General features: G+C 37.3%; 1 protein-coding gene across 2 annotated transcripts in view; it reads left to right on the top strand.

Moving 5' to 3' along the window:
• The window catches only part of CNTN6 (contactin 6), a 292,999-nt gene that overhangs the window by 167,823 nt on the left and 97,440 nt on the right, over window positions 1-27,736 (top strand). For both annotated transcript variants that reach the window (XM_036079841.2, XM_036079849.2), the window contains exons 5-6: window positions 11,760-11,855; window positions 25,832-26,035. In XM_036079841.2, the coding sequence (XP_035935734.1) occupies window positions 11,760-11,855; window positions 25,832-26,035 (300 nt within the window). The remainder of the gene's footprint in view (window positions 1-11,759; window positions 11,856-25,831; window positions 26,036-27,736) is intronic.

The raw sequence follows: 27,736 nt of genomic DNA, 5'->3' as shown, positions 1-27,736 counted from the left end.
ACACATGGCAGCTGCAAAGATGTATTCTCCTTACAGTTAGACGCTGCAATACTTAACATTGCTTGGACTTAATTTTAAGTACATTTCGGTGGCCCTTGTCCCTCCTCTGCACCTTGGTTGCTTCCGGAGAGAGCATATGGCCCTGTAATTCTTTAAAGCTTATTTTATGGGCCATTCTCAGGCACTTCCTGCTGGCCTTTGGAACAGAGCCTTGTTTGTGACTGCATTTTTGCTTGTGCTCCTGCCAAATGCTTCCTCCAAAACCAGCAATAAAACCACAGGATCTGATAAGCCATGGTCATCAGAATGGCTTAATGAGAGCAACCTCAACAATCGGGGTCTTTAACAACAACCTGCTCTGCAGGACTTATACCTTGAGCACAAGGACAGCCTGGGCAGGTCACCTTTGTGGCTTATGGGAGTGTCTCCAAATAGTTCAGAATTTGAGACCATCTCAGGGAACGATCTCACACCAAGCTGTTTTCTCTTGAACAAAAATGGATAGGACAAAAATAGAAATTGGTGGTTCTTTCTGGCCTCTCCTCATATAAGAATAAATCTAGAGTTTTTACAGGTGTTACAGAGCAAAGAAAATCTAATTGGATGCTCAAATGGCTACCCAATTCAGGCAACCTTGCCTCAAAATATCTGAATTATATCATGTCTCTGGCTAGCAAAAAGGCACTTGAGATACAAGTTGGATACTTAAAACAGATCTTGATCAAAGCATATTCACATGAGATGGCACATAGTTTAAATAAAGCAGAATTATATCTTGTCTGTCATCTATGTGGCTATGAAACAGTTTTAAAATCTGAATTATTAATTAAAACCTGTGAACTAGTACCATTTTGGAATGACTGTGTTTTGATAGCTAACAGGACTTGTATGACTTTTGAGAGATGTTGATTTCCTTTCATGTCAACTATTAGATACCACATTGTAATCATAAAAGGCAGGAAGAAATTATGTTACAAGTGGATCCTATATAAGTGGAAATAAACACAGAATATATTAAAATATCAGTGGTCTTATCAACAATGTGTTATAATGGCTTCTGATTAACACTGAGAACATGATTGATGTTACTGGGAGTATGGCACACTGACAATGTGACACTGAGAAAATTCAATCCAAAGCTTGTTAATTTCATAGAATCATTCAATTTCTCATTACTCCTTTGTGACAGTTTTTGTTTTTGTGACCATTAAAAAGTAATGACAGTTTAATGGGACCTTTCAGTAATGATAGTAGGAAAAACATTCTTAAATCCTTACCTCTTATTACTACTAGAAATAGAAACAATGAATACGATATATTGATTTTTGGTTTTAAAAAGAGTTTGTTAGCTTGATTCTTATTGAGTCACATTTAAAATCATGCCAACCCAAGTCATAAAGGACTCCCAAGTCAAGGCAATAGTTCACATCAACAGTACCAACATATGTATGTTGATTTAATGTTTCCATGGCCAAAGAAGAAAAGGCACATATTTGATTAAAAATCCTCTATAAGAAACAGACAAGGCATGCCAGGTCCTGAATTAGTGTAAAGCTAATGACTGCTAATCAAGAGCAGCTGGAAGAAGATAAGGGGGGTGTAGCTGGGGATAAGTAGAGCTTATCTTGGCCAAATATTTGTATTATTAAAAAGAGTACCTTTAAGAGTTACTAAATTTTTGTATCCGACTTAATCCATCTATTTCATTGAACTCTTACTTTTCATGGATAGAGAGCAAATCTACAAGAAAGAATACTAATATTTGGTAAATAACATAGATAAACAGCACGGATGCTTCAAATTGAAACATCCACGTACAAAAAAATTTATTGGAACCAAAATATGCTATTTAACTTGTGTTAAAAATTCATGTATCTGAACTTTATATCAGAGGAAAATATAGCGACATAACTTAATCAGGTGTGTCATAATCATAATAATTACCACATATTGATCACCTCCTCTTTCTTAACATATATTGCATTATTTGTTTCAGAGGTACAGATCTGAGATTCAACAGTCTTGCACAATTCACAGCGCTTACCAGAGCACATACCCTCCCCAGTGTCTATCACCCAGTCACCCCATCCCTCCCACCCCTCCCCCCCCAGCAACCCTCAGTTTGTTTCCTGAGATTAAGAATTCCTCATATCAGTGAGGTCATATGATACATGTCTTTCTCTTTTTGACTTATTTCGCTCAGCATAATACCCTCCAGTTCCAACCACGTCATTGCAAATGGCAAGATCTCATTCCTTTTGATGGCTGCATGATATTCCATTGTGTGTGTGTGTGTGTGTATATATATATATATATATATATATATATATATATATATACCACATATTCTTTATCCATTCATCTGTCAGTGGACATCTTGGCTCGTTCCACAGTTTGGCTATTGTGGACATTGCTGCTATAAACATCGGGGTGCACGTACCCCTTCGGATCCCTACATTTGTATCTTCGGGGTAAAACCCGGTAGTGCAATTGCTGGATCGTATGGTAGCTCTATTTTCAACTTTTTGAGGAACCTCCATACTGTTTTCCAGAGTGGCTGCACCAGCTTGCATTCCCACCAACAGTGGAGGAGGGTTCCCCTTTCTCCGCATCTTCGCCAACATCTGTCATTTCCTGACTTATTAATTTTAGCCATTCTGACTGGTGTGAGGTGGTATCTCACTGAGGTTTTGATTCGGATTTCCCTGATGCCGAGCGATGTTGAGCACTTTTTCATGGGTCTGTTGGCCATTTGGATGTCTTCTTTGGACAAATGTCTGTTCATGTCTTCTGCCCATTTCTTGATTGGATCATTTGTTCTTTGGGTGTTGAGTTTGATAAGTTCTTTATATATTTTGGATACTAGCCCTTTATCTGATATGTCATTTGCAAATATCTTCTCCCATTCTGTCAGTTGTCTTTTGGTTTTGTTGACTGTTTCTTTTTCTGTGCAAAAGCTTTTTATCTTGATGAAGTCCCAATAGTTCATTTTTGCCCTTGCTTCCCTTGCCTTTGGCGATGTTTCTAGGAAGAGTTGCTGCGGCTGAGGTCGAAGAGGTTGCTGCTTGTGTTCTCCTCTAGGATTTTGATGGACTCCTGTCTCACATTGAGGTCTTTCAACCATTTTGAGTCTAGTTTTGTGTGTGGTGTAAGGAAATGGTCCAGTTTCATTCTTCTACATGTGGCTGTCCAATTTTCCCAACACCATTTGTTGAAGAGACTGTCTTTTTTACATTGGACATTCTTTCCTGCTTTATCGAAGATTAGTTGACCATAGAGTTGAGGGTCCATTTCTGGGCTCTCTATTTTGTTCCATTGATCTATGTGTCTGTTTTTGTGCCAGTACCATACTGTCTTGATGATGACAGCTTTGTAATAGAGCTTGAAGTCCGGAATTGTGATGCCGCCAGCTTTGCTTTCCTTTTTCAACATTCCTCTGGCTATTCGGGGTCTTTTCTGGTTCCATACAAATTTTAGGATTATTTGTTCCATTTCTTTGAAAAAAGTGGATGGTATTTTGATGGGGATTGCATTGAATGTGTAGATTGCTCTAGGTAGCATTGACATCTTCACAATATTTGTTCTTCCAATCCATGAGCATGGAACGTTTTTCCATTTCTTTGTGTCTTCCTCAATTTCTTTCACGAGTATTTTATAGTTTTCTGAGTACAGATCCTTTGCCTCTTTGGTTAGATTTATTCCTAGGTATCTTATGGTTTTGGGTGCAATTGTAAATGGGATCGACTCCTTAATTTCTCTTTCTTCTGTCTTGTTGTTGGTGTATAGGAATGCCACTGATTTCTGTGCCTTGATTTTATATCCTGCCACTTTACTGAATTCCTGGATGAGTTCTAGCAGTTTTGGGGTGGAGTCTTTTGGGTTTTCCACATAAAGTATCATATCATCTGCAAAGAGTGAGAGTTTGACTTCTTCTTTGCCGATTTGGATGCCTTTTATCTCTTTTTGTTATCTGATTGCTGTGGCTAGGACTTCTAATACTATGTTGAATAGCAGTGGTGATAGTGGACATCCCTGCTGTGATTCCTGACCTTAGGAGGAAAGCTCTCAGTTTTTCCCCATTGAGGATGATATTTGCTGTGGGTTTTTCATAGATGGCTTTTATGATATTGAGGTATGTTCCTTCTATCCCTATACTCTGAAGAGTTTTGATCAAGAAAGGATGCTGTACTTTGTCAAATGCTTTTTCTGCATCTATTGAGAGGATCATATGATTCTTGTTCTTTCTTTTGTTAATGTATCACGTTGATTGGTTTGCGGATGTTGAACCAACCTTGCAGCCCAGGGATAAATCCCACTTGGTTGTAGTGAATAATACTTTTAATGTACTGTTGTATCCTATTGGCTAGTATTTTGGTGAGAATTTTTGCATCCATGTTCATCAGGGATATTGGTCTATAATTCTCCTTTTTGATGGGGTCTTTGTCTGGTTTGTGGATCAAGGTAATGGTGGCCTCATAAAATGAGTTTGGAAGTGTTCCATCCATTTCTATTTTTTGGAACAGTTTCAGAAGAATAGGTATTAATGCTTCTTTAAATGTTTGGTAGAATTCCCCTGGGAAGCCATCTGGTCCTGGGCTTTTGTTTGTTGGGAGATTTTTGATGAGTGCTTCAATTTCCTTAGTGGTTATAGGTCTGTTCAGGTTTTCTATTTCTTCCTGGTTCAGTTTTGGTAGTTAATACATCTCTAGGAATGCATCCATTTCTTCCAGGTTATCTAATTTGCTGGCATAGAGTTGCTCATAATATGTTCTTATAATTGTATTTCTTTGGTGTTGGTTGTGATCTCTCCTCTTTCATTCATGATTTTGTTGATTTGGGTCATTTCTCTTTTCTTTTTGATAAGTCTGGCCAGGGGCTTATCAATCTTGTTAATTCTTTCAAAGAACCAACTCCTAGTTTCGTTGATATGTTCTACTGTTCTTTTGGTTTCTATTTCATTGATTTCTGCTCTGATCTTTATTATTTCTCTTCTCCTGCTGGGCTTAGGCTTTATTTGCTGTTTTTTTCTCCAGCTTCTTTAGGTGTAGGGTTAGGTTGTGTATTTGAGACCTTTCTTATTTCTTGAGAAAGGCTTGTATTGCTATATACTTTCCTCTTAGGACTGCCTTTGCTGCATCCCAAAGATTTTGAATAGTTGTGTTTTCATTTTCATTGGTTTCCATGAATTTTTTAAATTCTTCTTTAATTTCCTGGTTGACCCATTCATTCTTTAGTAGGATGCTCTTTAGCCTCCATGTATTTGAGTTCTTTCCGACTTTCCTCTTGTGATTGAGTTCTAGTTTCAAAGCATTGTGGTCTGAAAATAGGCAGGGAATGATCCCAATCTTTTGGTACCAGTTGAGACCTGATTTATGACCTAGGATGTGATCGATTCTGGAGAATGTTCCATGGGCACTAGAGAAGAATGTGTATTCCGTTGCTTTGGGATGGAATGTTCTGAATATGTCTGTGAAGTCCATTTGGTCCAGTGTGTCATTTAAAGTCTTTATTTCCTTGCTGATCTTTTGCTTAGATGATCTGTCCATTTCAGTGAGGGAGCTGTTAAAGTCCCCCACTATTATTGTATTGTTGTCAATGTGTTTCTTTGCTTTTGTTATCAATTGCCTTATATAATTGGCTGCTCCCATGTTAGGGGCATAGATATTTACAATTGTTAGATCTTCTTGTTGGATAGACCCTTTAAGTAGGATATGGTGTCCTTCCTCATCTCTTATTACAGTCTTTGGTTTAAAATCTAATTTGTCTGATATAAGGATTGCCACCCCAGCTTTCTTTTGGTGTCCATTAGCATGGGAAATGGTTTTCCACCCCCTCGCTTTCAATCTGAGGGTGTCTTTGGGTCTAAAATGAGCCTCTTGCAGACAGCATATCTATGGGTCTTGTTTTTTTATCCAATCTGATAGCCTGTGTCTTTTGATTGGGGTATTTAGCCCATTTACATTCAGGGTAACTATTGAAAGATAGGAATTTAGTGCCATTGTATTGCCTGTAAGGTGACTGTTACTGTATATTGTCTGTGTTCCTTTCTGGTCTATGTTGCTTTTAGGCTCTCTTTTGCTTAGAGGATCCCTTTCAATATATCTTGTAGGGCTGTGTTCGTGTTTGCAAATTCCTTTAGTTTTTGTTTGTCCTGGAAGCTTTTTATCTCTCCTTCTATTTTCAATGACAGCCTAGCTGGATATAGTATTCTTGGCTGCATATTTTTCTCATTTAGTGCTCTGAATATATCCTGCCAGTCCTTTCTGGCCTGCCAGGTCTCTGTAGATAGGTCTGTTGCCAATCTAATGTTTCTACCATTGTAGGTTACATATCTCTTCTCCCGAGCTGCTCTCAGGATTTTTTCTTTGTCTCTGAGACTCGTAAGTTTTACTATTAGATGTCGGGGTGTTGACCTATTTTTATTGATTTTGAGAGGGGTTCTTTGTGCTTCCTGGATTTTGATGCCTGTTTCCTTCCCCAAATTAGGGAAGTTCTCTGCTATAATTTGCTCCAATATACCTTCTGCCCCTCTCTCTCTTTCTTCCATTCTGGGATCCCAATTATTCTAATGTTGTTTCGTCTTATGGTATCGCTTATCTCTGGAATTCTGCCCTCGTGATCCAATAGTTGTTTATCTCTCTTTTTCTCAGCTTCTTTATTTTTCATCATATGGTCTTCTCTATCACTGATTCTCTCTTCTGTCTCATTTATCCTAGCAGTTAGCACCCCCATTTTTGATTGCACCTCATTAATAGCCTTTTTGATTTCGACTTGGTTAGAATTTAATTCTTTTCTTTCTCCAGAAAGGGTTTCTCTAATAACTTCCATGCTTTTTTCAAGCCCAGCTAGTATCTTTATTAGCACCATGCTCTAACCAGCTGAGCTAACCGGCCAACCCAAGCCCAGCTAGTATCTTTAAAGTGATGATTCTGAACTCTAGATAGGACATCATACTAATGTCCGTATTGAGTAGGTCCCTGGTAGTCGGTACTGCCTCTTGTTCTTTTTGTTGAGATGATTTCTTCCGTCTTGTCATTTTGTCCAGAGGAGAATAGATTAATGAGAGAACAAAATGCTAACAGGGTAACAATGTCCCCAGAAAATATACTCTAAACAAATCAGAAAAGACCTGAAGCAGGGGGGAAAGAAAGGGAAAGAGAGAAAAAAGAAAAAGAAAAAGAAAAAGATAAAAACAAACAAAAACAGAACAAAACAAAACCAAAAAAAAACAGAATATGATCAAATATGATCAGGCTGGTACATAGATCAATGCCACACACTAGATTTTGGGTGTGTTTTGATCTGTTAGAAGAAAGTGCCTCCCAAAATTTTAAAGAAAGAAAAACTTATATATGTACAAAATAAGGGTTGATATGATGAAGGGATGGAATATGACTGTAAAGATGAAAATTATAAAAAATTTTATAAAAGGAATTGATAAGAAGTTGTTTGAAAAAAAAAAAAAGAAGAAAAAAAAGGGAGAGAATGTGATCAGGCAGGAGAGTAGAAAAAAACCATACACTAGAGATTTAGGGTATATTTTGATCTGTTAGAAGAAACTATCTCAAAATTTTAAAGAGAGAACAACTTATATATATATGCCAAAAATACGGGTAACTACTATGAAGGGATCAAATATGACTCTAAAAATAAAAAATGAAAATGTTTTTTAAAAAAGGGATTGATAAGATGTTGGTTGAAAAAAGGAAAAAGAAAAACTCAAAAAAAAAAAAGACAGTTAAAAAAAAATTAACTTTGAAAAGAATAAAGAATCATGGTAAAAAAGCCATGGATTCTATGTGCATTGTTCCCCTAGTGCTGCAGTTCTGCCGTTCTCATTGATCGGTAAACTTGGTCTTGGCCGGCTGTTCTTGCTGATCTTCTGGGGGAGGGGCCTGTTGCCATGGTTCCCAAATGTCTTTGCCCGAGGCGGAATTGCTCCGCTCTTGTCCAGTCCAGTCTAAGTAATCTGCTCGGGTTTGGTCTCGGGAGCTTTTGTTCCCTGCAAGCTTTCCATACAGCTTTGGAGGACGAATGTGGAAATGGCGGCCTCCCAATCTCCGCCCCAGAGGAGCCGAGAACTCGGGGCCCCGCTCCTCAGTGAGCCCCCAGAGAAAAGCAGTCAATCACTCCCTTCTCCCCGGTCTCCGGCCGCACTCCCTGCTCACCCGGCCTGTGACCGCGCGTTTCTATCTCTGGCACCCGACCCCGTGCGGAGTCTCCAAACCCAGCAGATCCCTGCGGTGCACTCCCGCGCCGCTCTTCCCGGGGTAGGAAGGTGAGTTTCCCCGGATCTGCTGCTTGTTGGGTCCCTGCTGGAGGAGCAGTGGCCCGACTGTGCTGCGGATCATGGTCTATGGCAACCCCGAGCTGAGAGCCTGCGCCTCGGCTCTGTCTCTGCAGCCGGCTTCCCTGCTCCGATACCTGGGAGCTCTGCCACACTCAGGCAGCCCCGGTCTTTCTGTGACCCCGAGGGTCCTGAGACCGCACTGTCCCGCGAGGGTTCCACCCCCAGCTTAGCCAACACAGTGACGTCCCTCAGTGGAGCAGACTTCTAAAAGTTCCGATTTTGTGCTCCGTGGCTCTATCACTTGCCAGAAGTGGCCGATGGAGGTCCTTCCCCCGCCGTCTATCCTCCCGAATATCACCTCGGATTCACTTCTCCGCACGTCCTACCTTCCAGAAAGTGGTCGCTTTTCTGTTCAGAGAGTTGTTGCTATTCTTTTCTTCAATCTCCTGTTGAGTTTGTAGGTGTTCAGAATGGTTTGATCCCTATCCAGCTGAATTCCTGAGACTAGACGAAATCCAGGTCTCCTACTCCTCCGTCATCTTGCTCCACCCCCCCAACCTCTTTCTTTACCTGGTTATTTACATCAATACAGCACCCCTGTCCTCCAGACTTTTCCCTGTTCTCAAAATCTCACCTCCCATTCATAACCAACTTTATAGAGTTTGCACACCAGTGATCCGCATGTTCTTGTCTACTATCTACTACTCACCCCTCAATTCACTTTGACCTCTTCTCCATAATTCCACTTAAACTTCTCTTGTCAAGATTACATGTGACCTTCATGTTGCCTAATGCAATGACATTTTTCTGTCCACATCTTATTCCATGTCTTAGACCCTGCTTTCTTCCTTTTTTCCCTTCTTCTCTCTGTCCCACTCTCTCCTTCCCTCCTTCCCTTTCCTTTCTCCATAATCCTCTACTCTACTTCTAAATATTGGAGACTTTTAGAGTTTGATTCTAGATGACTGTCTATAAAATTGCTCATGCCAAAAATTTAAGAGTCATCTGATGGGGATTACATACATCCCTATGGCTTTAAATACTATATATATGCTGATAAATTCTATTCTTATAAATCTGGACCTTGCCTCTCCTCTGAGTTCAGTGCTCATATGTTATATAGCATACATGATGTTGTCATTTAAATAACTCATGGATAAAGACACACATAATATATACAAAATAGAAGTCTTCAATTTCTCTAAATCACACCAATAATTTATTGCATTTATACTCCAGTAAAGTTGTTAAAAATGAGCAAAAAAACACACAATTTATAATCTTTATAATATTTTTTTAAAGATAAAGAGAGGTATAGGTAAAGATTTAATAATCTCTACTTCCATATGTCCCATTCGCTCTCTCGAGACAACCAAGGTGAATATTAAAATATATATTCTATAATTTTCTCTATACCAGTTAAAAGAGATGCTCATATTTAGGTTTTTACTTTTTTCTTTCACAGTGGGATAATGTCATAGCAATATTTAGAACTTTTTTAACTTAATGGTATAACTCACTTTCCAAGAACTTTCCAAGTCAGTCCTTTATAATTAACATATTCTTTCTAATCACTGATGGCCTTCCATTCTATAAATGTTGCAGATATTACTCAACTTTTGCACTGATTTATTATTCAGTTGTTTCCAGGTATTCCCTTTGTAATTTAATATAATCCTAATGTAATATAATAGCCCCAAATGTCGATTGTTGTAGTTTTTCATTGACCCTTGCCCACTATGTGCCCATTAACAGTGCTTCCTTTCAATATTGTGACACTTCCCTGCCATTTTCTACATCTAGGTTTGAAACCTGTTTTTCTTTCTACAAGGAATATTTTCCCTGCTCCATGTCACCATTGCATGGCTGTCTCTTTCTCATCCAACAGATCTGCATTCTGTTCTTTTCATTCACAAGATATATCAGTTGGGATAAAAGGTTAAACTGCTATAACACAGAGACCCCAAAATAAATGTCTAAAACAAGATAAACGTTGACTTGTCTCTACTATAATGACCCAGGGTAGATGTTCCAGATCAGCTGTGGTTATATTCCATGCAGTCACTCAAGTACCCAGGTTAATGGTGGCTCTTTCATCTTCAACAAGATCTTTCATGTCATTGGCAATCTAGGTGTGGGGGAGAACATAAAATTGTGGAGATTTCCTTTCACACATAATATATGTAAGTTTCTCTGCTTGCCACATTAATTGCAAAGATGTCTGAGAAATGTATCCTCCGGTTAGAAAAGCGTATTTGATCTACAAATCTATTACTATGGAAGAAGGGAGAATACATTTTTGTAGACAATAGCAGTCTTCACCCCACAATAATTATCACAATTTGTAAATGTACATTGGTTTATTTGTTTTTTAATTTGTGTTCTAGTTTTCCTATTAGATAATAAGCACAATAAGGGCAAGGTACATGCCTGATTTATTTACCAATATGTCTTCTCTCCTTAATATACTTCCTGTAGGGGCACCTGGGTGGCTCAATTGATTAAGCAACTGCCTTTGGTTCAGGTCATGATCCCAGGGTCCTGGGATCGAGCCCCGGGTAGCCTGCTTCTCCTTCTCCCTCTGCCTGCTACTCCGCCTACTTGTGCTCTCTCTGTCAAATAAATAAAAATTTTTTAAAAAAATATACTTCCTGTATTTTTAGTAGGGGTTCAATACAAATTTGTTAAAAGAGTAAACGAGTGTATAATGTGATTTTACAGATTAAAAAACTAAGGTTCAGAGAAATTTAACAATTACACATTCCTGAAGGCTGAATGACGCTTCCAGGAATTTGGAAAGATTTTTACTTCATGTTGATGGCTTAACGAGATAACTAGTTAGTTTTCTTCTAACAGTGAATTTCTATGATTCTCTGATGTTGTAGGAAATTACAACACCCCAAACAAGATCATGAAACTGCTTTGTGAAGTAGAATGAGAAAACTAGAAAATATACCTTCTTTCTCAATAGTTCTGTCACATAGAACTCTTTCCCTCACACCATTCCATCCTAAATTCTCACGGACTCCATCTGCACATCAAATACCAACCATTAATCTAAAATGCCAGAAGACTGCAACAAACTTGCTGCATACTTTTTGTTTTGTTTTGTTTTGTTTTTTTAGTCACAACTTCCCTGGGCAAGGAAAGTAAATATGTGCTGGGTTTTAAAGATTTCCTCCTGGGCTACAGGCTGCCTGGGAGAATAAAAGCAAACAGATAATAAGTAATGTTAATAAATGTCTTCCTCACATACTCCATTTAATTATATGAAAAAGAAAGAAGAAAAGAAAACCAAGATTTTTAGAGATAATAACCATTGTAGATAAATTGATCATCAACTAAATCTTCTGGTCAGTCAAGTATGAGTGTTCATTACTTGGAATAAAAATAAGTTCAAGATTCTACTTTAAAATGTTTTTTTTTTTACTGCAAGATAATTCTAAAGCTGTTTTGTTTGTTTTCCAAGATATCGAAGACTTTGAAACCAAAACAAGAAGCGCAGTGTCCGTCCGAGAAGGTCAAGGTGTGGTGCTTCTCTGTGGCCCACCACCACACTTTGGAGGTATGGTGGTGGGGGGGTAATTTAGGTGATACCATTAATGTGGTCACTGGAGGAGTAAAGAAGGCACATCATGTCTTGAAGTCAATGGTAGCTCTTCATCAATTCAAAAGGACTTTGAAGGCTCTTCATGTTCATCCTACTGTATCTAAACAGTACTAATCTAAATCTTTTTTAAAAGAAATTTTTGTTCAAGCAATCACTCAACAAACATGACCTTAAGGAGCTGCAACATGGCACCCATTGTGAGTGCCAGCGTACAAAGTGAAACTGACCACTGCTGCTGTCTGATGCTTTCACCCTGAATGACAAGAGACAATTTGTTTAACCTCTTTGGGCTCAGTTTCCTCTTCTGTAGAATAGAGACACTAACTGATATCTGCACTGTAGTGCTGTTGTGAATATTAAGTAAGCTAATGAATGTAACCTGATTAGTGTAATGGCTTGTATTTATTCAGAAAAGAAAGCTAAGTTTGTTATTTCATTATTATTGACCTCCATGGAAAAGCAAATTCCACCATTCCTCTTGGCAACCTCATTTTAACTATTGGAAGAGGAGAGCTACTCCATTAATTAGAAGTAAATTTTGGATGGCACAACATCAGAGTATCTCTTAGCAATGGTGAAATCATGCAGTCAATGACAATCTCTAGTTTTTAAGAATCTGAATTGACTTGTGAATTAACCTGTTGCCAAGGACCTAAACCACCTATTGATTCTCACCCCTTTGGGGCTGCATTTTGTCAAATTCCAAATGATCTGGTAAAATTTGGTAGATTCTCAACCAAAGGTGAATCTGGAAGAGGCAGTATCAAAATATCCTTGGAGCCATTTCATTTGGTACAGTTCAATATCACACTGATTGTATTACAGTTACCTTAATAATAATAGCAAGTTCTTACACAGTAGAGATCTAAATACTTTGTATGTACTAACTTTTAAATTTCTCACAGCAGCTTCATGAGAGAGATACTATGATTATTGTTTTACAAATGAGAACAATAAGGTAGACAGAGGTTAAGTAACCGGTCCAAGATAACACAGCTGATATGCAGCGGAGCCAAGCTTCAAATCCAGGCAGTCTGGCTCCTTAGAGCAGCCCTTTTATAGTTGATTTCCACTCTGCAATGGGAAAATTTTGAAAGAAAATATAACAAATAATTAAAAATAAAATGGAAGCAACTTATTCCTGTATTAAACAATCTTTTAAAAACTTGAAAACACTTTTCCATTATTTTCATTTTTACACAATCTCATGAAATGCTGATACAAAAAGAAAAGGAAAAAAAAGAAAAGGAAACTGATTAGAAGTTAACAATATTTTATTCAGTAATATTAGAGTAGTATAGCATTATGCTCACCTGAAATATTAGGTGAGAGTTATACTGTTTTCAATGCTATCTGAGATAAAATAATATTATTCCAGAGCATTGAAAAAAATTGATGGTGCTTATTTTTAAACCATAGGGAAATTATTTTTTAGTACTATAACCTAAGATGACAAGATATACAAAGTCATGTCTGTTTGTGCTGTCAGTCTATGTCATTTTGTGCTCTGACTTTGGTCAAAGAATCTTGACAGAATTGAAGATTATTTTCAACCTTGTTTACTCTAAATAAAGGTAGCAGAAATGTCAAATATTTGTAAATGAATGTCACATATTTTAAAAAGGCAGCCAATGGGGCGCCTGGGTGGCTCAGTATGTTTAGCATCCAACTCTTGGTTTCAGCTCAGGTCATGATCTCAGAGTCCTGAGATCCAGTCCCGAGTTGGGCTCTGTGCTCAGTGCAGTCTGCTTGTTCCTCTCCCTCCCCCTCTTCTCCCCCCCCCCACTTTCTCTCTCTTTAAAATAAATAAAATCTTTAGAAAAAATAATAAAAATAAAAAAGGCAGACAAGTAGAAGCTTTCCCTTGTTACCTACCACTGTTAAAATATATGTTGATTATGTAACCCTTGTAACAGTGTCTCTCTGCTTAATGCCATGAAATTAAGCCACAGATAGATGAACACTGCCTTCAGTTAAGATCTTTTTAACTGAATAACTAATGCCTATTGCATGCAAGTCATGACAAACTTGTCTAATACCAAATTTGATTATATCATATATAATGTTTTAGCAGGATTCCAAGGGTATTAGTCAATATTGACTTCATCCAGGTATTATAGGAATTTTCATCCCCAGAGCTCTAGGGTATGCCATAGGCTTCCTCATCTCCACAAGGGCAAAAATACTGGAATATTGTTCTTCTGTTCCTTATAGTTCTCCCAGATCAAAACTGAGGGGAATATTGACAGATACCCTTTGATCCTATTATACAAATAGTCATCAATTAATTAGAAGGAGAAAGTATTAATAATAATAACAATGGCTACCAGTTACTGAATTGTTATCATGAGCAGGCCCTATAAGGGCTTTCCATTTATTTTCTCATTCCCAGTATTCCAATAATTAAGAAGAATAACTTTAAAATGAGGAAACCAAGACTCAGATAAACTAAGTAAATCAGTTTTCAGTTAGTAAATGAAGGCAAGATTCCAATGCAGGAATTTCTGACTTCAAAAAAAATGCCTTTGGATAGAAAGCTCTGTAGTTAATGGTTAAACCTCAGATAGTTTCAACACTCTTACACCTCCTGGATTTGCTGAGAGTTCTAAGAATGTCTTTAACTGGCTCATTTAAAACAAATCCTTATTATTCCTTTTCCTTTCTCACCTTCCTATGGTGAATTATGCCAAGAAAGACTTCAAGAATGTAGAGAAACATATTGGTTGGATAACCTTCAAATTGGATTAGTGGACAGCGGGTTTAAATTGAGCCAACTTTACACATAGACATTTTTGTCTTTGAAATTTTTTCCTTGGTTTAGGATATATATACACATATATGTATATATGTATATGTATGTGTGTGTATATGTGTGTGTGTGTGTGTGTGTATGTATATCTATATATATTTTTTTCTTTAGTATGTAACAATCTATCTAAAACTTCCTAGCTTGAAGCAACACCCATTTATTAGGACACAGTTCTGTATGTCAGAAGCCAAAGGAAGATTGTGGCTGGTCTCTCTACTCAGACTCTTACAAGGATAAAATCAAAGTCATGACCAGATGGCATTCTCTTTTGGAAAGTCTGAGGAAGAGTCCACTTCCAAGTTTACTTAAGTTGTTGGCTAAATTCGTTTCCTTGCTATTGTAGGATTAAGGTTCCCAATTCCTTGCTGGCCAGATGTCAAGGGCCACTCTCATTGTCTAGTGGATGCCCACATTTCTTACCATATGTCTTCCTCCATCTTCAGAGCCAGCAGCAAAGAATATCCCTCACATTAGTTACTTCGGATAGTTCAAATCTCTCTAGCCAGGACAAGGGAGAAATTATATTAAACTTGATATTATCAGAACATTCTAAGTTCTTTCTATTTTCTCTCTAGTATCATAACAAAAAATTGGAAAACATTTCTTAACCAGGCAGGCCTGCCTGTCAAATACATTTTAGTGTGTTTTACAAAACAAAAACCAAAACCAAAAAAAAAGAACTATAGGAGAGTAAGAAAAATTATCAACTAGGCTGAATCCAATAAATTTACCCAGGAAAAAAACAATAGCTCTAGGAACAAAAGAAAAGAAAAAAGTGTGTAGATGGATTTCCCATATAAATGATTAGTGACAAGTCAGTGAAATAGAGTAATCAACATAAGCCAAACTGAACAGGTGCTGTTATATGGATGTCCTTTTTTTTTTTTTTTTTTTTTCTGAATAGACCAAAGGAGACCTGACTCCAGAATAGGCTTTCTCATGGATGTTTCATACCCAATTTTTAAGGTAACCACAAATGTGCTATTCTTCTAGAAAGAGAGGATTTACAGATACAACTTATTCTAGAGGAAAGTATCCATAGTGAAAAAGAAAAGAAACCCAGGCAATAATGCCAGAACACAAAACTGGAACATTCTGCTTTATCTCTTAGAAATGTGATATTTGGACACAAAACAGGAACTATTCCCTATACTCTGAGGAAAGAAGTATATTCACTTCCTTAATCCTACTTCTTAACTAGAGATAAACTCCATGAATGTGATTGACTCAATGCCAACAGAGCCAGATTAAGCCCTCGTTTCCATCTTCCTAAAAAATACAATTCTAAGATATTACAGAGAAATATAAGTTTTACTGAAAGTTTTGTCTGAAGAACACAGAGAGTCCTACAATGCACATCTGATTGAAACCCCATTTTCCCTATTAGACATCACTTTCCTTTCTCCCAAATGCTCTTAATGGTAGTCTATGACTTCCCTCATCTCCACACAATCTCTAAAAATCCCTTCTATTGTCTATTATAGTTATTATCCTTAATTTGGATACCCATGTCAGAAAAATACAAGTCTCCTAGTTAGCCTCTTGGTGCTTGGCAAAGGTAAAATTTGGTAGTCAGCTAAATAAAGACCTTTCCTTTCCTCCACTAGGTCTATGGGGCATTCTAAGGTCTCTTCTCTACATCCAGGTTTACGTGACAGGAAGGGCAATACACTATTTATTTTACTTATTCATTTGGGGGAGGGTCACTGAGTCTAGAGGTGGACTTTGAACTGCCATGCCAAGAGGTCTTACTACCATGGCTTTTCACTCACCTCCAGGATGAGCTTTGGGTGAGAGCGTTGGTCACTTGTAACAGAGATTCTGCGTTAAGTCATTTGCAACAGCACTGAAAGCAAAATTTCAGACTCTAAATTTTTCTAATGGACATGAAACCCTTGAAGCCAAAGCTGTAGGTTGGATATGAAAATAAGCTGTCAGTAGATCTTCATGGGTGCAGTGAGTTAGCTGAGCTTCACATGAGATTTTCTTTAAAAATGATAGAGTGAAGAAATGATACATGTTGTCTAAAATAATTAAGATCACCTTCACTGTGAAATAATAGTTTCACCATATCTAAAGTAAAGCAGATTCTTTCCCTTTATTGTCTCGATATAAAACTCTCAATCCTGGACTCATAAAAATCAGAGGTTTAAAATTTGTTTTAGAGGAAATATTCCATCGTCTTCAAAGATATAACTTTTAGGTTGGTAGAATAATTGAATTTATGCCAGTAGTTTGGAGTATCTATGTCTGTGGTAGGAAGATAGCACTTTATTTGAGCCTAGCATTTGTATTTCCGTCAATAAAAATGTTGACAACTCAACATAAATGGAAAATCATTCCAGCAAAAACTCAAAATTGTGTTATAGAATAAAAAGGAAAATTACATTGAGGAAAAAGTGCTCAATTTTCATATGCCCTTCTTCCCAATTAGTTGTTTTGTTTTTTTTTTCCTTCTGTTTCTAGAGTAAATGACAGTGGTGTTTTCTTTTTGTTTTTGTTTTTCTGTTTGTTTGTTTGTTTTGACAGTGGTGTTTTCTTAGTGAGTAGGTCAAATCATCTGTGACAGTATTACTTTGGGGTTGCTTGAATATGTAAAAGGCAGATATGCAGAACAGTTGCCTGTTGGTATAATAGTGACAGCCAGCATTATTGAACTTGTACTATATACTTACTCAACAAATATTTATTGTGTACATACTAAGTGCCACTAATTTTAGTGAATTTTAGGGATATAGTGGAGAGCAATGTGACAAAGTCTTTATCTTCATGAATCTTATAATAAACAAATATAAAAATGTGACAGATGGTAATAAAAGCTAGGGAGAAAACTAAATGGGGTAGGGAGTGGTGGGTGTTGCTGTTGTATATTCTGAGGCCAAAGAAGGCTTTGTTGGCATTTGAGAGGAGAACTAAAGGAATGAGAGAGTGAGACATTGAGAAAAGGCAGTTTGGACAGAGGGAACAACATGTGCAAAGGACTTAGAGTAGAGCTGTGTCTGGCACATTAGAAGAATAGAAATGAAACCAGTATGGATAAAGAAAAGTGAGCAAACAGGAGCATAGATGAGATTGTAAACACTATCTTAAAGATATTATAGAGCCTTTGAATTTTACTGTGAGTTAGATTAGAATGCATTATGTGGTATTGAGCAAAAGACTGACATGCCTTCTCTGATTTCCAGTTTAAAAAGTTTATTCCAAGGAATAGACCATAAAGGGGCAATAATATAAGGACTTAAAGGTGATTACAATGACTCAGGTGAGAAGTAATGGTGGCCTGAAGCAGGATGATAGCAGCAGACAGGTGAACAAGTATATATTTAGAGGGAATAGCTGAAATAATTTCCTGGAAGATTGGATGTAGATTGTAAAGAGAAATAGAGGAGTGGCTTTTAGGCTGAGCAATTGCAAGAATGGAGTGCCATTTATTGGGATGATACCAATAAAAGGAGAACAGGTTTTGGAATGGGGGAAATCAGGAATTTGTTTTGGGGACATTTTAACGTTCAGATGTCTGTTAGATAGAACAATGAAAATTTTGACTAGGCAGCTGGATTTACCTATCTAGGGGGAAAGTTGGTTTGGAGAACTAAATCTGGTAGTTAACCTTGTTAAAAAAACAAAATTTAACAGTAAATTTAAAGATCTAATTAGCTTTATTTGATGATTTATGAATTGGGCAGCATATCATCTTACAAATGGAAAAGAACTCATGGGATACCTGGGTGGCTCAGTCAGTTAAGCGTCTGCCTTCAGCTCGGGTCATGATCCCAGGGTGCTGGGATTGAGCCCTGCATCAGCTCCTTGCTCAGCGAGGAGCCTGCTTCTCCCTCTGCCTGCCACCCCCCCTGCTTGTGCATGTTCTCTTTCTCTGACAAACAAATAAATAAAATCTTTAAAAAAAATGGAAAGGAACCCTGAAGAGCTATATAGGATGAAAGACTTTTATAGGCAGAAAGAGGCAGGACAAGGAAGTTGTTCCATCAAAGAGTAGATTGTTTCAGGCAAGGTCACCTTCCTCTGGAGGATAGGTAGGGTCTATCAGGTGGGTTACCTCACTAGTGCTGACCAGGTAATTCCAGATTGACTGGTTAAGGGTCATGAAGGGTAACGTTTCTGGGAGAGGCCGAAAGTAGAATTAGATTAGGTATTAAGTTTTGGTTGGCTGACGTGGGACTTAGCACAAGTGACTCCATTTTGGGGACTCTTCTCTCTCTCTCTCTCTCTCTCTCTCTCTTTTAACACCACATGATTGGATAAGATAACAAATGCCTCCTATATCCTGGACACTCAGCTCAGCATTTTGTGTGCCTCAACTCATGTAACACTTTCAAAGAAAATTTCTCCATTCTATAAATTGAGTAATTGTGTTAAAGAAGTTAGTGTTAACTTGACCAAGAAGACATATCTTGAGTTTAAACCCTACTGCATTTATTCTGCTGCCTAATCTGGTCTGGCATAATATGGCCCACAACATAAAATATTTGCTAAATGAAGTATAAATGGAAATAGCAAGTGTATCTGTATTGAAGAATATGTAGAGAGATAAATCCTAGAGAGGTAAATTGATTTGCCTAATATTAGTGGACCGTGTTAGAGCCAGAAAGATCATGTAGCTAACCAGAGTCCCAGCGTTCATTTTCTAGGCCCTGTGCTCCACATTTCCTCTGTCTACTTTCAGAATCTTATTCATTCCCAGTAAGAATGTTTTCCTTTGCTTTCCAGCACATCAAACAGAACTCTTAGGTTATAGTCTGTTTCCATTTGTACAGCCCAGGGTTTCTCAACATCAGCACTATTGAGAATTTAGGGTGAGATAATTCTTTGTTATGGAGTTTGTCCTGTGCATTGTGAAGATGTTTAACAACATCCCTGGCCTGTGCCCATTTAATGCAATAGCACCTCCTCTCCCAATAGCGAGAAGGAAAAAAACTCCATACATTGCCAAATATCCCCTCTCAGGCAAAGTCACCCTTGGTTGAGAACCACTGGAATGACCCATCTCTTACATTCTCTGTATTTAATTCACCCATAGATGATGGGAATTGAGAAGAAAAAAGGAAGTCTAGTCCTTCTGTATTTGCCTCCCATGACTTACCCAGTCTTCCTTAAAATTGGAGGTTTCTTGGAAATTCATTCAGAAGCTGGTTGTGTTTTCATTCCTTTTCCAGATAGGATGTGCCAGCCCTAGAGTTCTTTGGAAGTCAGCAATAACAGAAACTCAGAGGGCCTTTACTTAGTGGTTGTTTGTAGGCCACAAAAGCAGCTATCGCCATGATTCTGAACAGGAGAAGTGTAAATCAAAAGGGATCTAATAAAATCTAGGTGGTTAAGCAGTAATTGTGGACCAAATGGGAACTCAAATCGGAGTGGTTGTAAAGGTGTCAGGGCAGTGTTCTGGGTTACATCATAAACTTGCTCAATACCAATATCAATGACTTCAACCCAGAAAAGGAATTATTTTTCTTGGATTAGGTCTTTGCCACTGAGCTAGCATAACCATGATTTACCACCCAACAGGCAGTCACATTTAACCCTAGAGCTCTGCACAAAGTTTGCAGTAAAGTACACCCATTCCAGAATATTCCAAAGGGGAGATTTATCCACTAAATCTGAGCACTATGCTTTGAATCCTTTATTCTTCTCATTTATTTTCTACTTCTAGAAACATGCTAACAATTTTGAAGTCTGTTTTACAGAGCCAATAGAAGTTCTCAATGTCAGTGTTTATCACTATTGGTCTCTTTCACATGGGATACTTCCCCTCTAATAAAAATTACATCCCATATAATGGGTACGATTGCATATATCTCTTGTGCTTGTACTTTAAATATTACAGTGCAAGATATAGGGCTGTAAAAGATGTCAAAACATAATCATGCTCTGGGGAAAATAGGATTTGTCGTATGCTTGAGAGAGCAGCAGATAGAGTCTTCAGTTGCTTACTGCAGATCTGCCATTTCTAATAATATTAAAATTGCAGAGGATGGTGTCAATGTGCAACTGCAGGCAATGCTTCAGGAAGGACCAATTATCATTCAGTTCTAATGTAACTGCTGAATCATCATAGGGAAAATGCATCACAATCATTAATAACAGATAAATGTCATAGATGATGGAGAAAATATTTTAAAAATCCAATGGTTTCAAAGTAAGTGGCTCATGAATTATACATTTAATTAAGAAAAGCCAAATGGGAAGAATTTTAAACTTCCAATTTGTGAGGTAGTTTTTTTTTTCTTTCCCCATTAAAAATATACAAATTAAGCATGACAGTGGCTGATGATGGAACAAAATAGATAAAAGCCCCCACTACAGCCTATTTGGATGAATGGGAATAGGGAGCCCATGGGGAGAAGGGAGAAGGGAAGGATGAAAAATACAGTGACAGGAAGGGCTTGCAGGTTAGCATCTTCACCAATTCAGAGAAGAGCGCAAAGGGCTACCTTGATTCTAGTCACAGAGCTGCTGCCATCTTCCCCTCTGCTTACTCACCTATAAAATGAGAAGATTGGGCTGGAAGATCTTTAGGTCCCTTCCATCCCAGACATGCCATGCATCTATGAACTGAGGAACATCCTTTTCTCTAGGCTCCCACGTGCCACCCAAAGAGAAATATACAAGATGGTCACCATTTTATCAAACTCCGAGCCATTTTCCTTCCTGGTATGATTATACAGGGGAGATTGAGAATTACCATTATATTAGTGATTTTCAAAGTAGTGTTCTGTGACCCATCAGTATCAGTAGTTCCAGAGAATTTGTTAGTGATGTAAATTCTCTGGCTCCTCCCCAGACCTACTGAAAGAGAAACTGGGAGGGTAGAACCTAGCACTTTGTGTTTTCCCAAGTCCTCTAAGTGATTGTTATGCACACTAAAGTTTCAAAATCGCTCCTCTAGTGAGGCCACTCTGGAGAAAAGAATTATTTCTTAATGGTTTAGCAAATGCATTTCTGTTCCCTGCTAACAGTGGCTATAAACACGTTTAAGTAATTGAAATGACAGATTGACTTTTTATTCTGTAAGATTCTGAGGAAATTGAACACAGGACAGACAGTGTTGATGGGGGGAGCGGATGAGTGGTGAGGAACTTTTGTCCTAGTTCTGAGTAGGCTTTGATATGCAGAGTTTGCAGGTTTGGAAGGAAGTCTGAGAGTAAGGAAGAATGCTCCAAGGGGATCATATTGACATAATGACATGACAAGAAGAGGATCAGTTGTAGATACATAGAAAAGAAGAAAAGTGGTATTAGGGAAAGAGCAAAGGATTGGCATCTGAAGGATCTAGGTTCAAGTACTCCTCCTTCTACACACAAACAATGTGATTTTGGAAAATTACTTTTATATCCCTAGCTCTAGTAGCTTCTCATGTTTAATGGGCATATTAAATCAACATCCAATTAGCGTCACAAAACAAAATTTTGGGATGATGAAACAGGTATGAAATAAAAGTACTCATTTTTTTTTTATTATTCTTTATGTAATCTTTCTTATTTCTGGACCATTTTCTTCTGGCAGCTTCTAAATGTTCCACTATTAAAGAAGGAATAGATCAGAGAAAGTTTTAGCAACTAAGGTAAAAATGAATTCACCAAGGGAGAAATGGAAATTGCAGTCTCAGTTCTCAAGATTATAGGGTAAAGAATTCAAAGATTTCTTGGGCATTAGTGACAACCTGTAATTTCTGTTAAGTGAGAAGGGTTAACCTTGGATTTCGGAGAGTTAGAGCTTATTCCGCTCCCCAAATCAGCACTGAATAAAGATCCCTAAACTGAGACATGGCCCTGGGAATTTGCTCAAGATTGTCTTTATTTCACAAAAGTTTCAAAAGATGAGGAGTCACTGACAACAAGGGAATCTGAACTACATTTTTTCCTCTTTATATTGAAGAAAAATTTACTATCTAGATACCTCTCACTTTCAAACAAAAATCCTTTGAGCAACTCTTTGGTGGAGACAGAGTAACAGGCTTAGAAGTGAGGCAGCAAAGGACATCAGTAAAGAAACTTAGAAGGAAGAGACCACATGAAATGATAAAAGACTCCAGTAGGGACTTGCAAAAGCAATGAAGTTTCAATACCCTGGAACAGGATGAGAATGTCAAAGCATATTTTCAAAACTAAAAAGTGAGTTGCATTTATGCATACTTGATCTAAAAGCATTAGACTGTTAAGGAGATCAAAGGAATGTTGAGGGTGGAGTAGACAATCCATAGAAACATAGGTTTAACTTCCCATTCATTGAAAAAATAAATATTTTTGCAACGTTTCAAACATAGCTTATCCATTCTCTGTTTGGCCATCTCTAATGATAGAGAGCTCATTACCTCACAAATCACTTGCTGTTATAGCTCTGAAGTTTAGATTGGTCTTCATTATATTAAGGACCTTGTGTAACCCCCAAGAGCTAAAGTCCTATTTTTGCGTCCTGGGCATCAACAGAAAGGGCTTTATTTAACCCTTCATGCACATGACAGCAATTCGAATCTATGAAGACCGCTCAATTATTCTTCCCCACCCTGACCCCAGGTAAAAATTTAAGTTCTTATCATTTTCTTTTGTAATTTAACTTCTGGCCTTTGCTATGTTCATTATCTGTCTCTTGATATACTTGAGAATTTTAATCCCCCTTTCAGTAAGGGGTGCTCTGAACATAATATTCCAGTTCAACCACATGAGCCGTTCATAGGGTGTTGAAAATACAGATTCCGTGATACTTCACTCAGATACAAGGAAACCAAATTGCTAGGAATAGGATTAGCTCTCTGTATTTTAACAAGCTTACTTAGTGATTATAATAAATAAAACATAATACTCAAGTCTGAACAGTTCAGAGTAAGAATGAAAACTATTATTCGTCTTACTGTTTTACAAGTTGTAATTCATTCTAGTGTTTAGTTTTCCTGACACTATTTCATCCTGTTTTTTTCCCCATTTACACAAATATTACATAGGAATTAAAAATTATAATATGACAGAAACACATTATGTAGAGAGTAGAAGTCTTTTGTATTTCTTCCCCTCACCCTAAGAAAACCTCTATATACATTCCTAGGTTGCTAAATTAAATAATTTGTATAAAGAAACACAGATGCACACACACACACATACATACGCACACATATACACAATGTTAAATGTCTTGATTTACAACATGATTTTCACATAACCATACATTTGGGATTTTTTTTCTACCTGAACACTAGTTTTATAGATTTAATGCCACTTTGTACATTTTCACATTCTACACATAAGTGGCATTTTTGCTGATTGTTCTCTAACATATCATCTTCTCATGTTTTCTTCTTTCCTGATAATTATATCAGAGTTCTGTCAGTATAGATGAATTCATTTTTACTAAAATAACTTACGAATTGTTAGAATGCAATACTTAAGCTCCTCCCCCCTTCCTATTAATGGTCGGTTGTATACTCACTCTTCCCCTCCCTCCCTTCCGCCCTTCCTTCCTTCCTTCCTTCCTTTTGTGCTTTCTAAAATCTGTTTCCTAAGTGTACTGTTAGTGCTTTATTTTTTTCCTTGGTGAAAGAGATGATAAAGATGGCAACATTCCCACACTCCCACTTCCTCATAAGTTTTTCTATATAGATCAAATTTAAGGTCAGACTAGCTATTGATCTGTATTGCCTCCTCATCTTAGAGAATTTAAATTCTGTAAAGTTAGTGAAAAATGCTTCAGATAGTCTGCTTCCACCTGGGGTAGATTGCTAGAACTTATCAGAAATAATTAATCATCTTTGGCTCTACCATATCTTGCTTCTGCACCCATTTTTAATATAAGTGCAGATGACAAATATGACCCGCAGCCTCTGCCTGAACAAGAGGCCCCTAGTTGCTTCAACTCTTGTTCTATGAGCTGTGATTTCCTATTATGTGATTTCTAAGTTCATCTGCAGGTGAAGATGTTTTCAAACTGTGTATTTCCCTTCTTCACCCCTAGCACCTGTGCATTTCACTTATTTTGGTGTCCCATTAGAACCAGTTATATTCTTCTATTTCCCTAGACGTAAGTTCAGTTCTACCTAGTTTCCATGATACATACAATTTCTTAGTTTTCAGATAGTACCACACTTAAAAACCTTAATCCACAGGAATATTTTTCTTTGTTCGAAGATTTCTGGCTAAAATTTTTTTAAAATTGACATGTTATTTGTGCAAAGATATGGAACAACTATAACTCATATATTTCTGCTGGAGAGGTCAACTGGTACACCAACTTTGGAAAATTTTTTGTAGTTTCTTATAAAGTTAAACATACATCTGTCTACCTTATTTCTCACTCCTAGGGCCTTATTCAAGAGAAATGAAAATGTCGACAGACAGTCATTTCAACCTAATACATAATGTTCCCAACCTGGAAACCATCAAAATGCTCATCAACAAGAAAGTGGCTGAACTAATTGTGGTATATTTATAAAACGCAATATCACTCAGCAATAGAAAGCAAAGAATTACTGATAGTTGGGGCAGCTGGGTGGCTCAGTGGGTTAAGCATCTGCCTTTGGCTCAGGTCATGATCCCAGGGTCCTGGAATTGAGCCCCACATTGGGCTCCTTGCTCGTGGGGAGCCTGCTTCTCCCTCTACCTCTCCCCACTGCTCACGCTCCCTCTCTCTCTCTCAAATAAATAAATAAAATCTTAAAAAAAAGAAGTACTGATAGTCACACAACATAGGTGAACATTAAAAAAATACATGTTAAAAGAATCAGACATAAAACAGTTTAGTGCAGGCATCCTTTGGACTGCATATAGAGAGACTGTTTTAATGTGAGCATTACTGGAGAAATTCAGTGTGCATTTTAAGCCCATAATATTTTATATATGTTACAGCTGTTCTTAATACATTCATCCACTTATTCTCTTGGCATGCCATCATTGCATCCCTAAATGCACAAAGCCAATGATGGGCAGGATGACTATAGAATATATCATCCAAATTTGAATATATATGAATATAAGGGAATATTACAATTATACCAGGACAGCAGGCATCAACTGGACAAACAGAGGCACAATTTTATTCTAATTATGGAGAAGAGGGCACAAAACTTTCAGATAAGAATGAATACAGTAAGGATAATGCTTATTTTTTTGTTTTCCAGATTTATCTTATGCATGGACCTTCAATGATAACCCCTTATATGTTCAAGAGGACAACAGGCGGTTTGTATCCCAAGAGACAGGAAACTTGTACATTGCCAAAGTGGAACCATCAGATGTGGGCAACTACACTTGCTTCATAACAAACAAGGAAGCCCAGAGAAGTGTTCAAGGACCACCTACTCCATTAGTGCAGCGCACTGATGGTAAGATGATGAGCTATCTTGGGAATATACTTTGTCCGTCGCTTTTGAAGCCTGGGGACATCTGTTGAGCTTTCAGTTTCCCTCTGGTTCGAGGAGCCACATCATCAATGAGCTGAGGTTCAATTTACAAATATGATGAAAATCAGATAGCATAAAAAATAAAATAGAAAATTCCATAACTCACTCACATGGTACAGTTTATATGATTCTGGGTATATCGTGCCATTTCTTCACTGGCATTGGAACAGATCCTTTCGTTGCTTAAGGAACATTTTATATAAAAAAAGTTTGGGGGAGTAGGCGTGTGTGTGTGCACGTGTGGGTGAGGCCAAACTTATTAAGTGAATAATATTGTTTTCAGTGAGCATATGATGCAGCTTCTCTCTAATGCCTCTTTCTCTTCCATATTTGTCTTTTTTGTTCACCCTTTATTTACCTGGCTGGCAAAATGGGAAAAAAATTCACATCCGAGGAAAGCAAAGCAAGCAAACATTAATTATAAGCATTCCAGAGAGGAATGAAACACAAGATTCATACTAATTATATTCCTCTGAGGAACGTAATTCAAATTGGTCTCTGATGAGTTTTGTAGCTTAGTCAGGACATAGCTGGCACAAGATTTAGAGAACTAGAAACCTAGGGAAGTCATCGAAGTAGAATAATCCTCTAGTCGATTCTTTAATTAAATATTCACAGTGGTAAATGTAAAGATAGAAAACCTGTTGATGCATTTTATGATCAGATCTGGACTTGAAATATAGTACCTCACAGAGTTTTTCTCCTCTCTGAGGGGTTTAAGAGCAAGAAAGTAATGCTAATGATGGCTAACAGAATTATGGAATTAGCTCCATACAGGGAGTTCTTATGACAGAGCTTTTATAATCACTAACCACCCAAATATATTTGCATAGACTTAATTCAGAATTCAGCAACCACTAGATTTATTCATAAGTCCAATTTCTCCCCTTCAGTGAGTACACTGTTCATGACAGAAAGAGCTCATAAGCCAATAATATGCATAGAAATTCTACCATAATTTTTCCTTTTTCTGGTCTACTTTTAGTTCCTTCTTCTCCCCTTCTTAATTCCTTCATTCTTTTATCCCCTCTATTCCCTTCAGTGCATACGTGGTAAAAACAGATCAGAAGAATTATACTATATTAATGTTAATAGTATTAATATAAGAAATATCAAACGTCTTCTAAAAGTAGTCACTCAAGAAAAATCAGATGTCAAGAAAATAGAACATAGAAAATTTAACCAATTTAGTTTGCTGAACTAGTACTCTCTACCACCTCAACCATAGCTTCTTTGAATGTTTGGAATGATCAAGGTCTTGAAAATGAAGTATTTTTATTTGATATATATTTTGTACATTTCAGCTTCTGTGCAGTTGTACTGGCCACCAATAAATCATTTACCTTTGGAACATATTACTCTGGTATTTGGTACATAAGTTAAAAAAAATAAAAATTTTTGAGGAATCTTGATTGGCCACTGATTAAATTAATTAAGTTAATGAGGATAGACTAGAAATATATTTCTGTTACACCTCTGGTAGATAGCATATTTACATACATTACAGTACTGTCCTATCCTAATCTTAGCCCATATCCACAATTCCTTATTGAAAAATTTAAAACTACAAAAACAAAATTTTTTTATAAGTGAACAGGAAACTCACTTAACAGTAAATCCTTA

Source organism: Halichoerus grypus, chromosome 1, assembly GCF_964656455.1.
Source record: "Halichoerus grypus chromosome 1, mHalGry1.hap1.1, whole genome shotgun sequence".
NCBI classification, from domain to species: Eukaryota; Metazoa; Chordata; class Mammalia; order Carnivora; family Phocidae; genus Halichoerus; species Halichoerus grypus.
The sequence above is the reverse complement of the archived record's forward strand: the minus strand, read 5'-3'. Positions and strand labels throughout refer to the sequence as shown.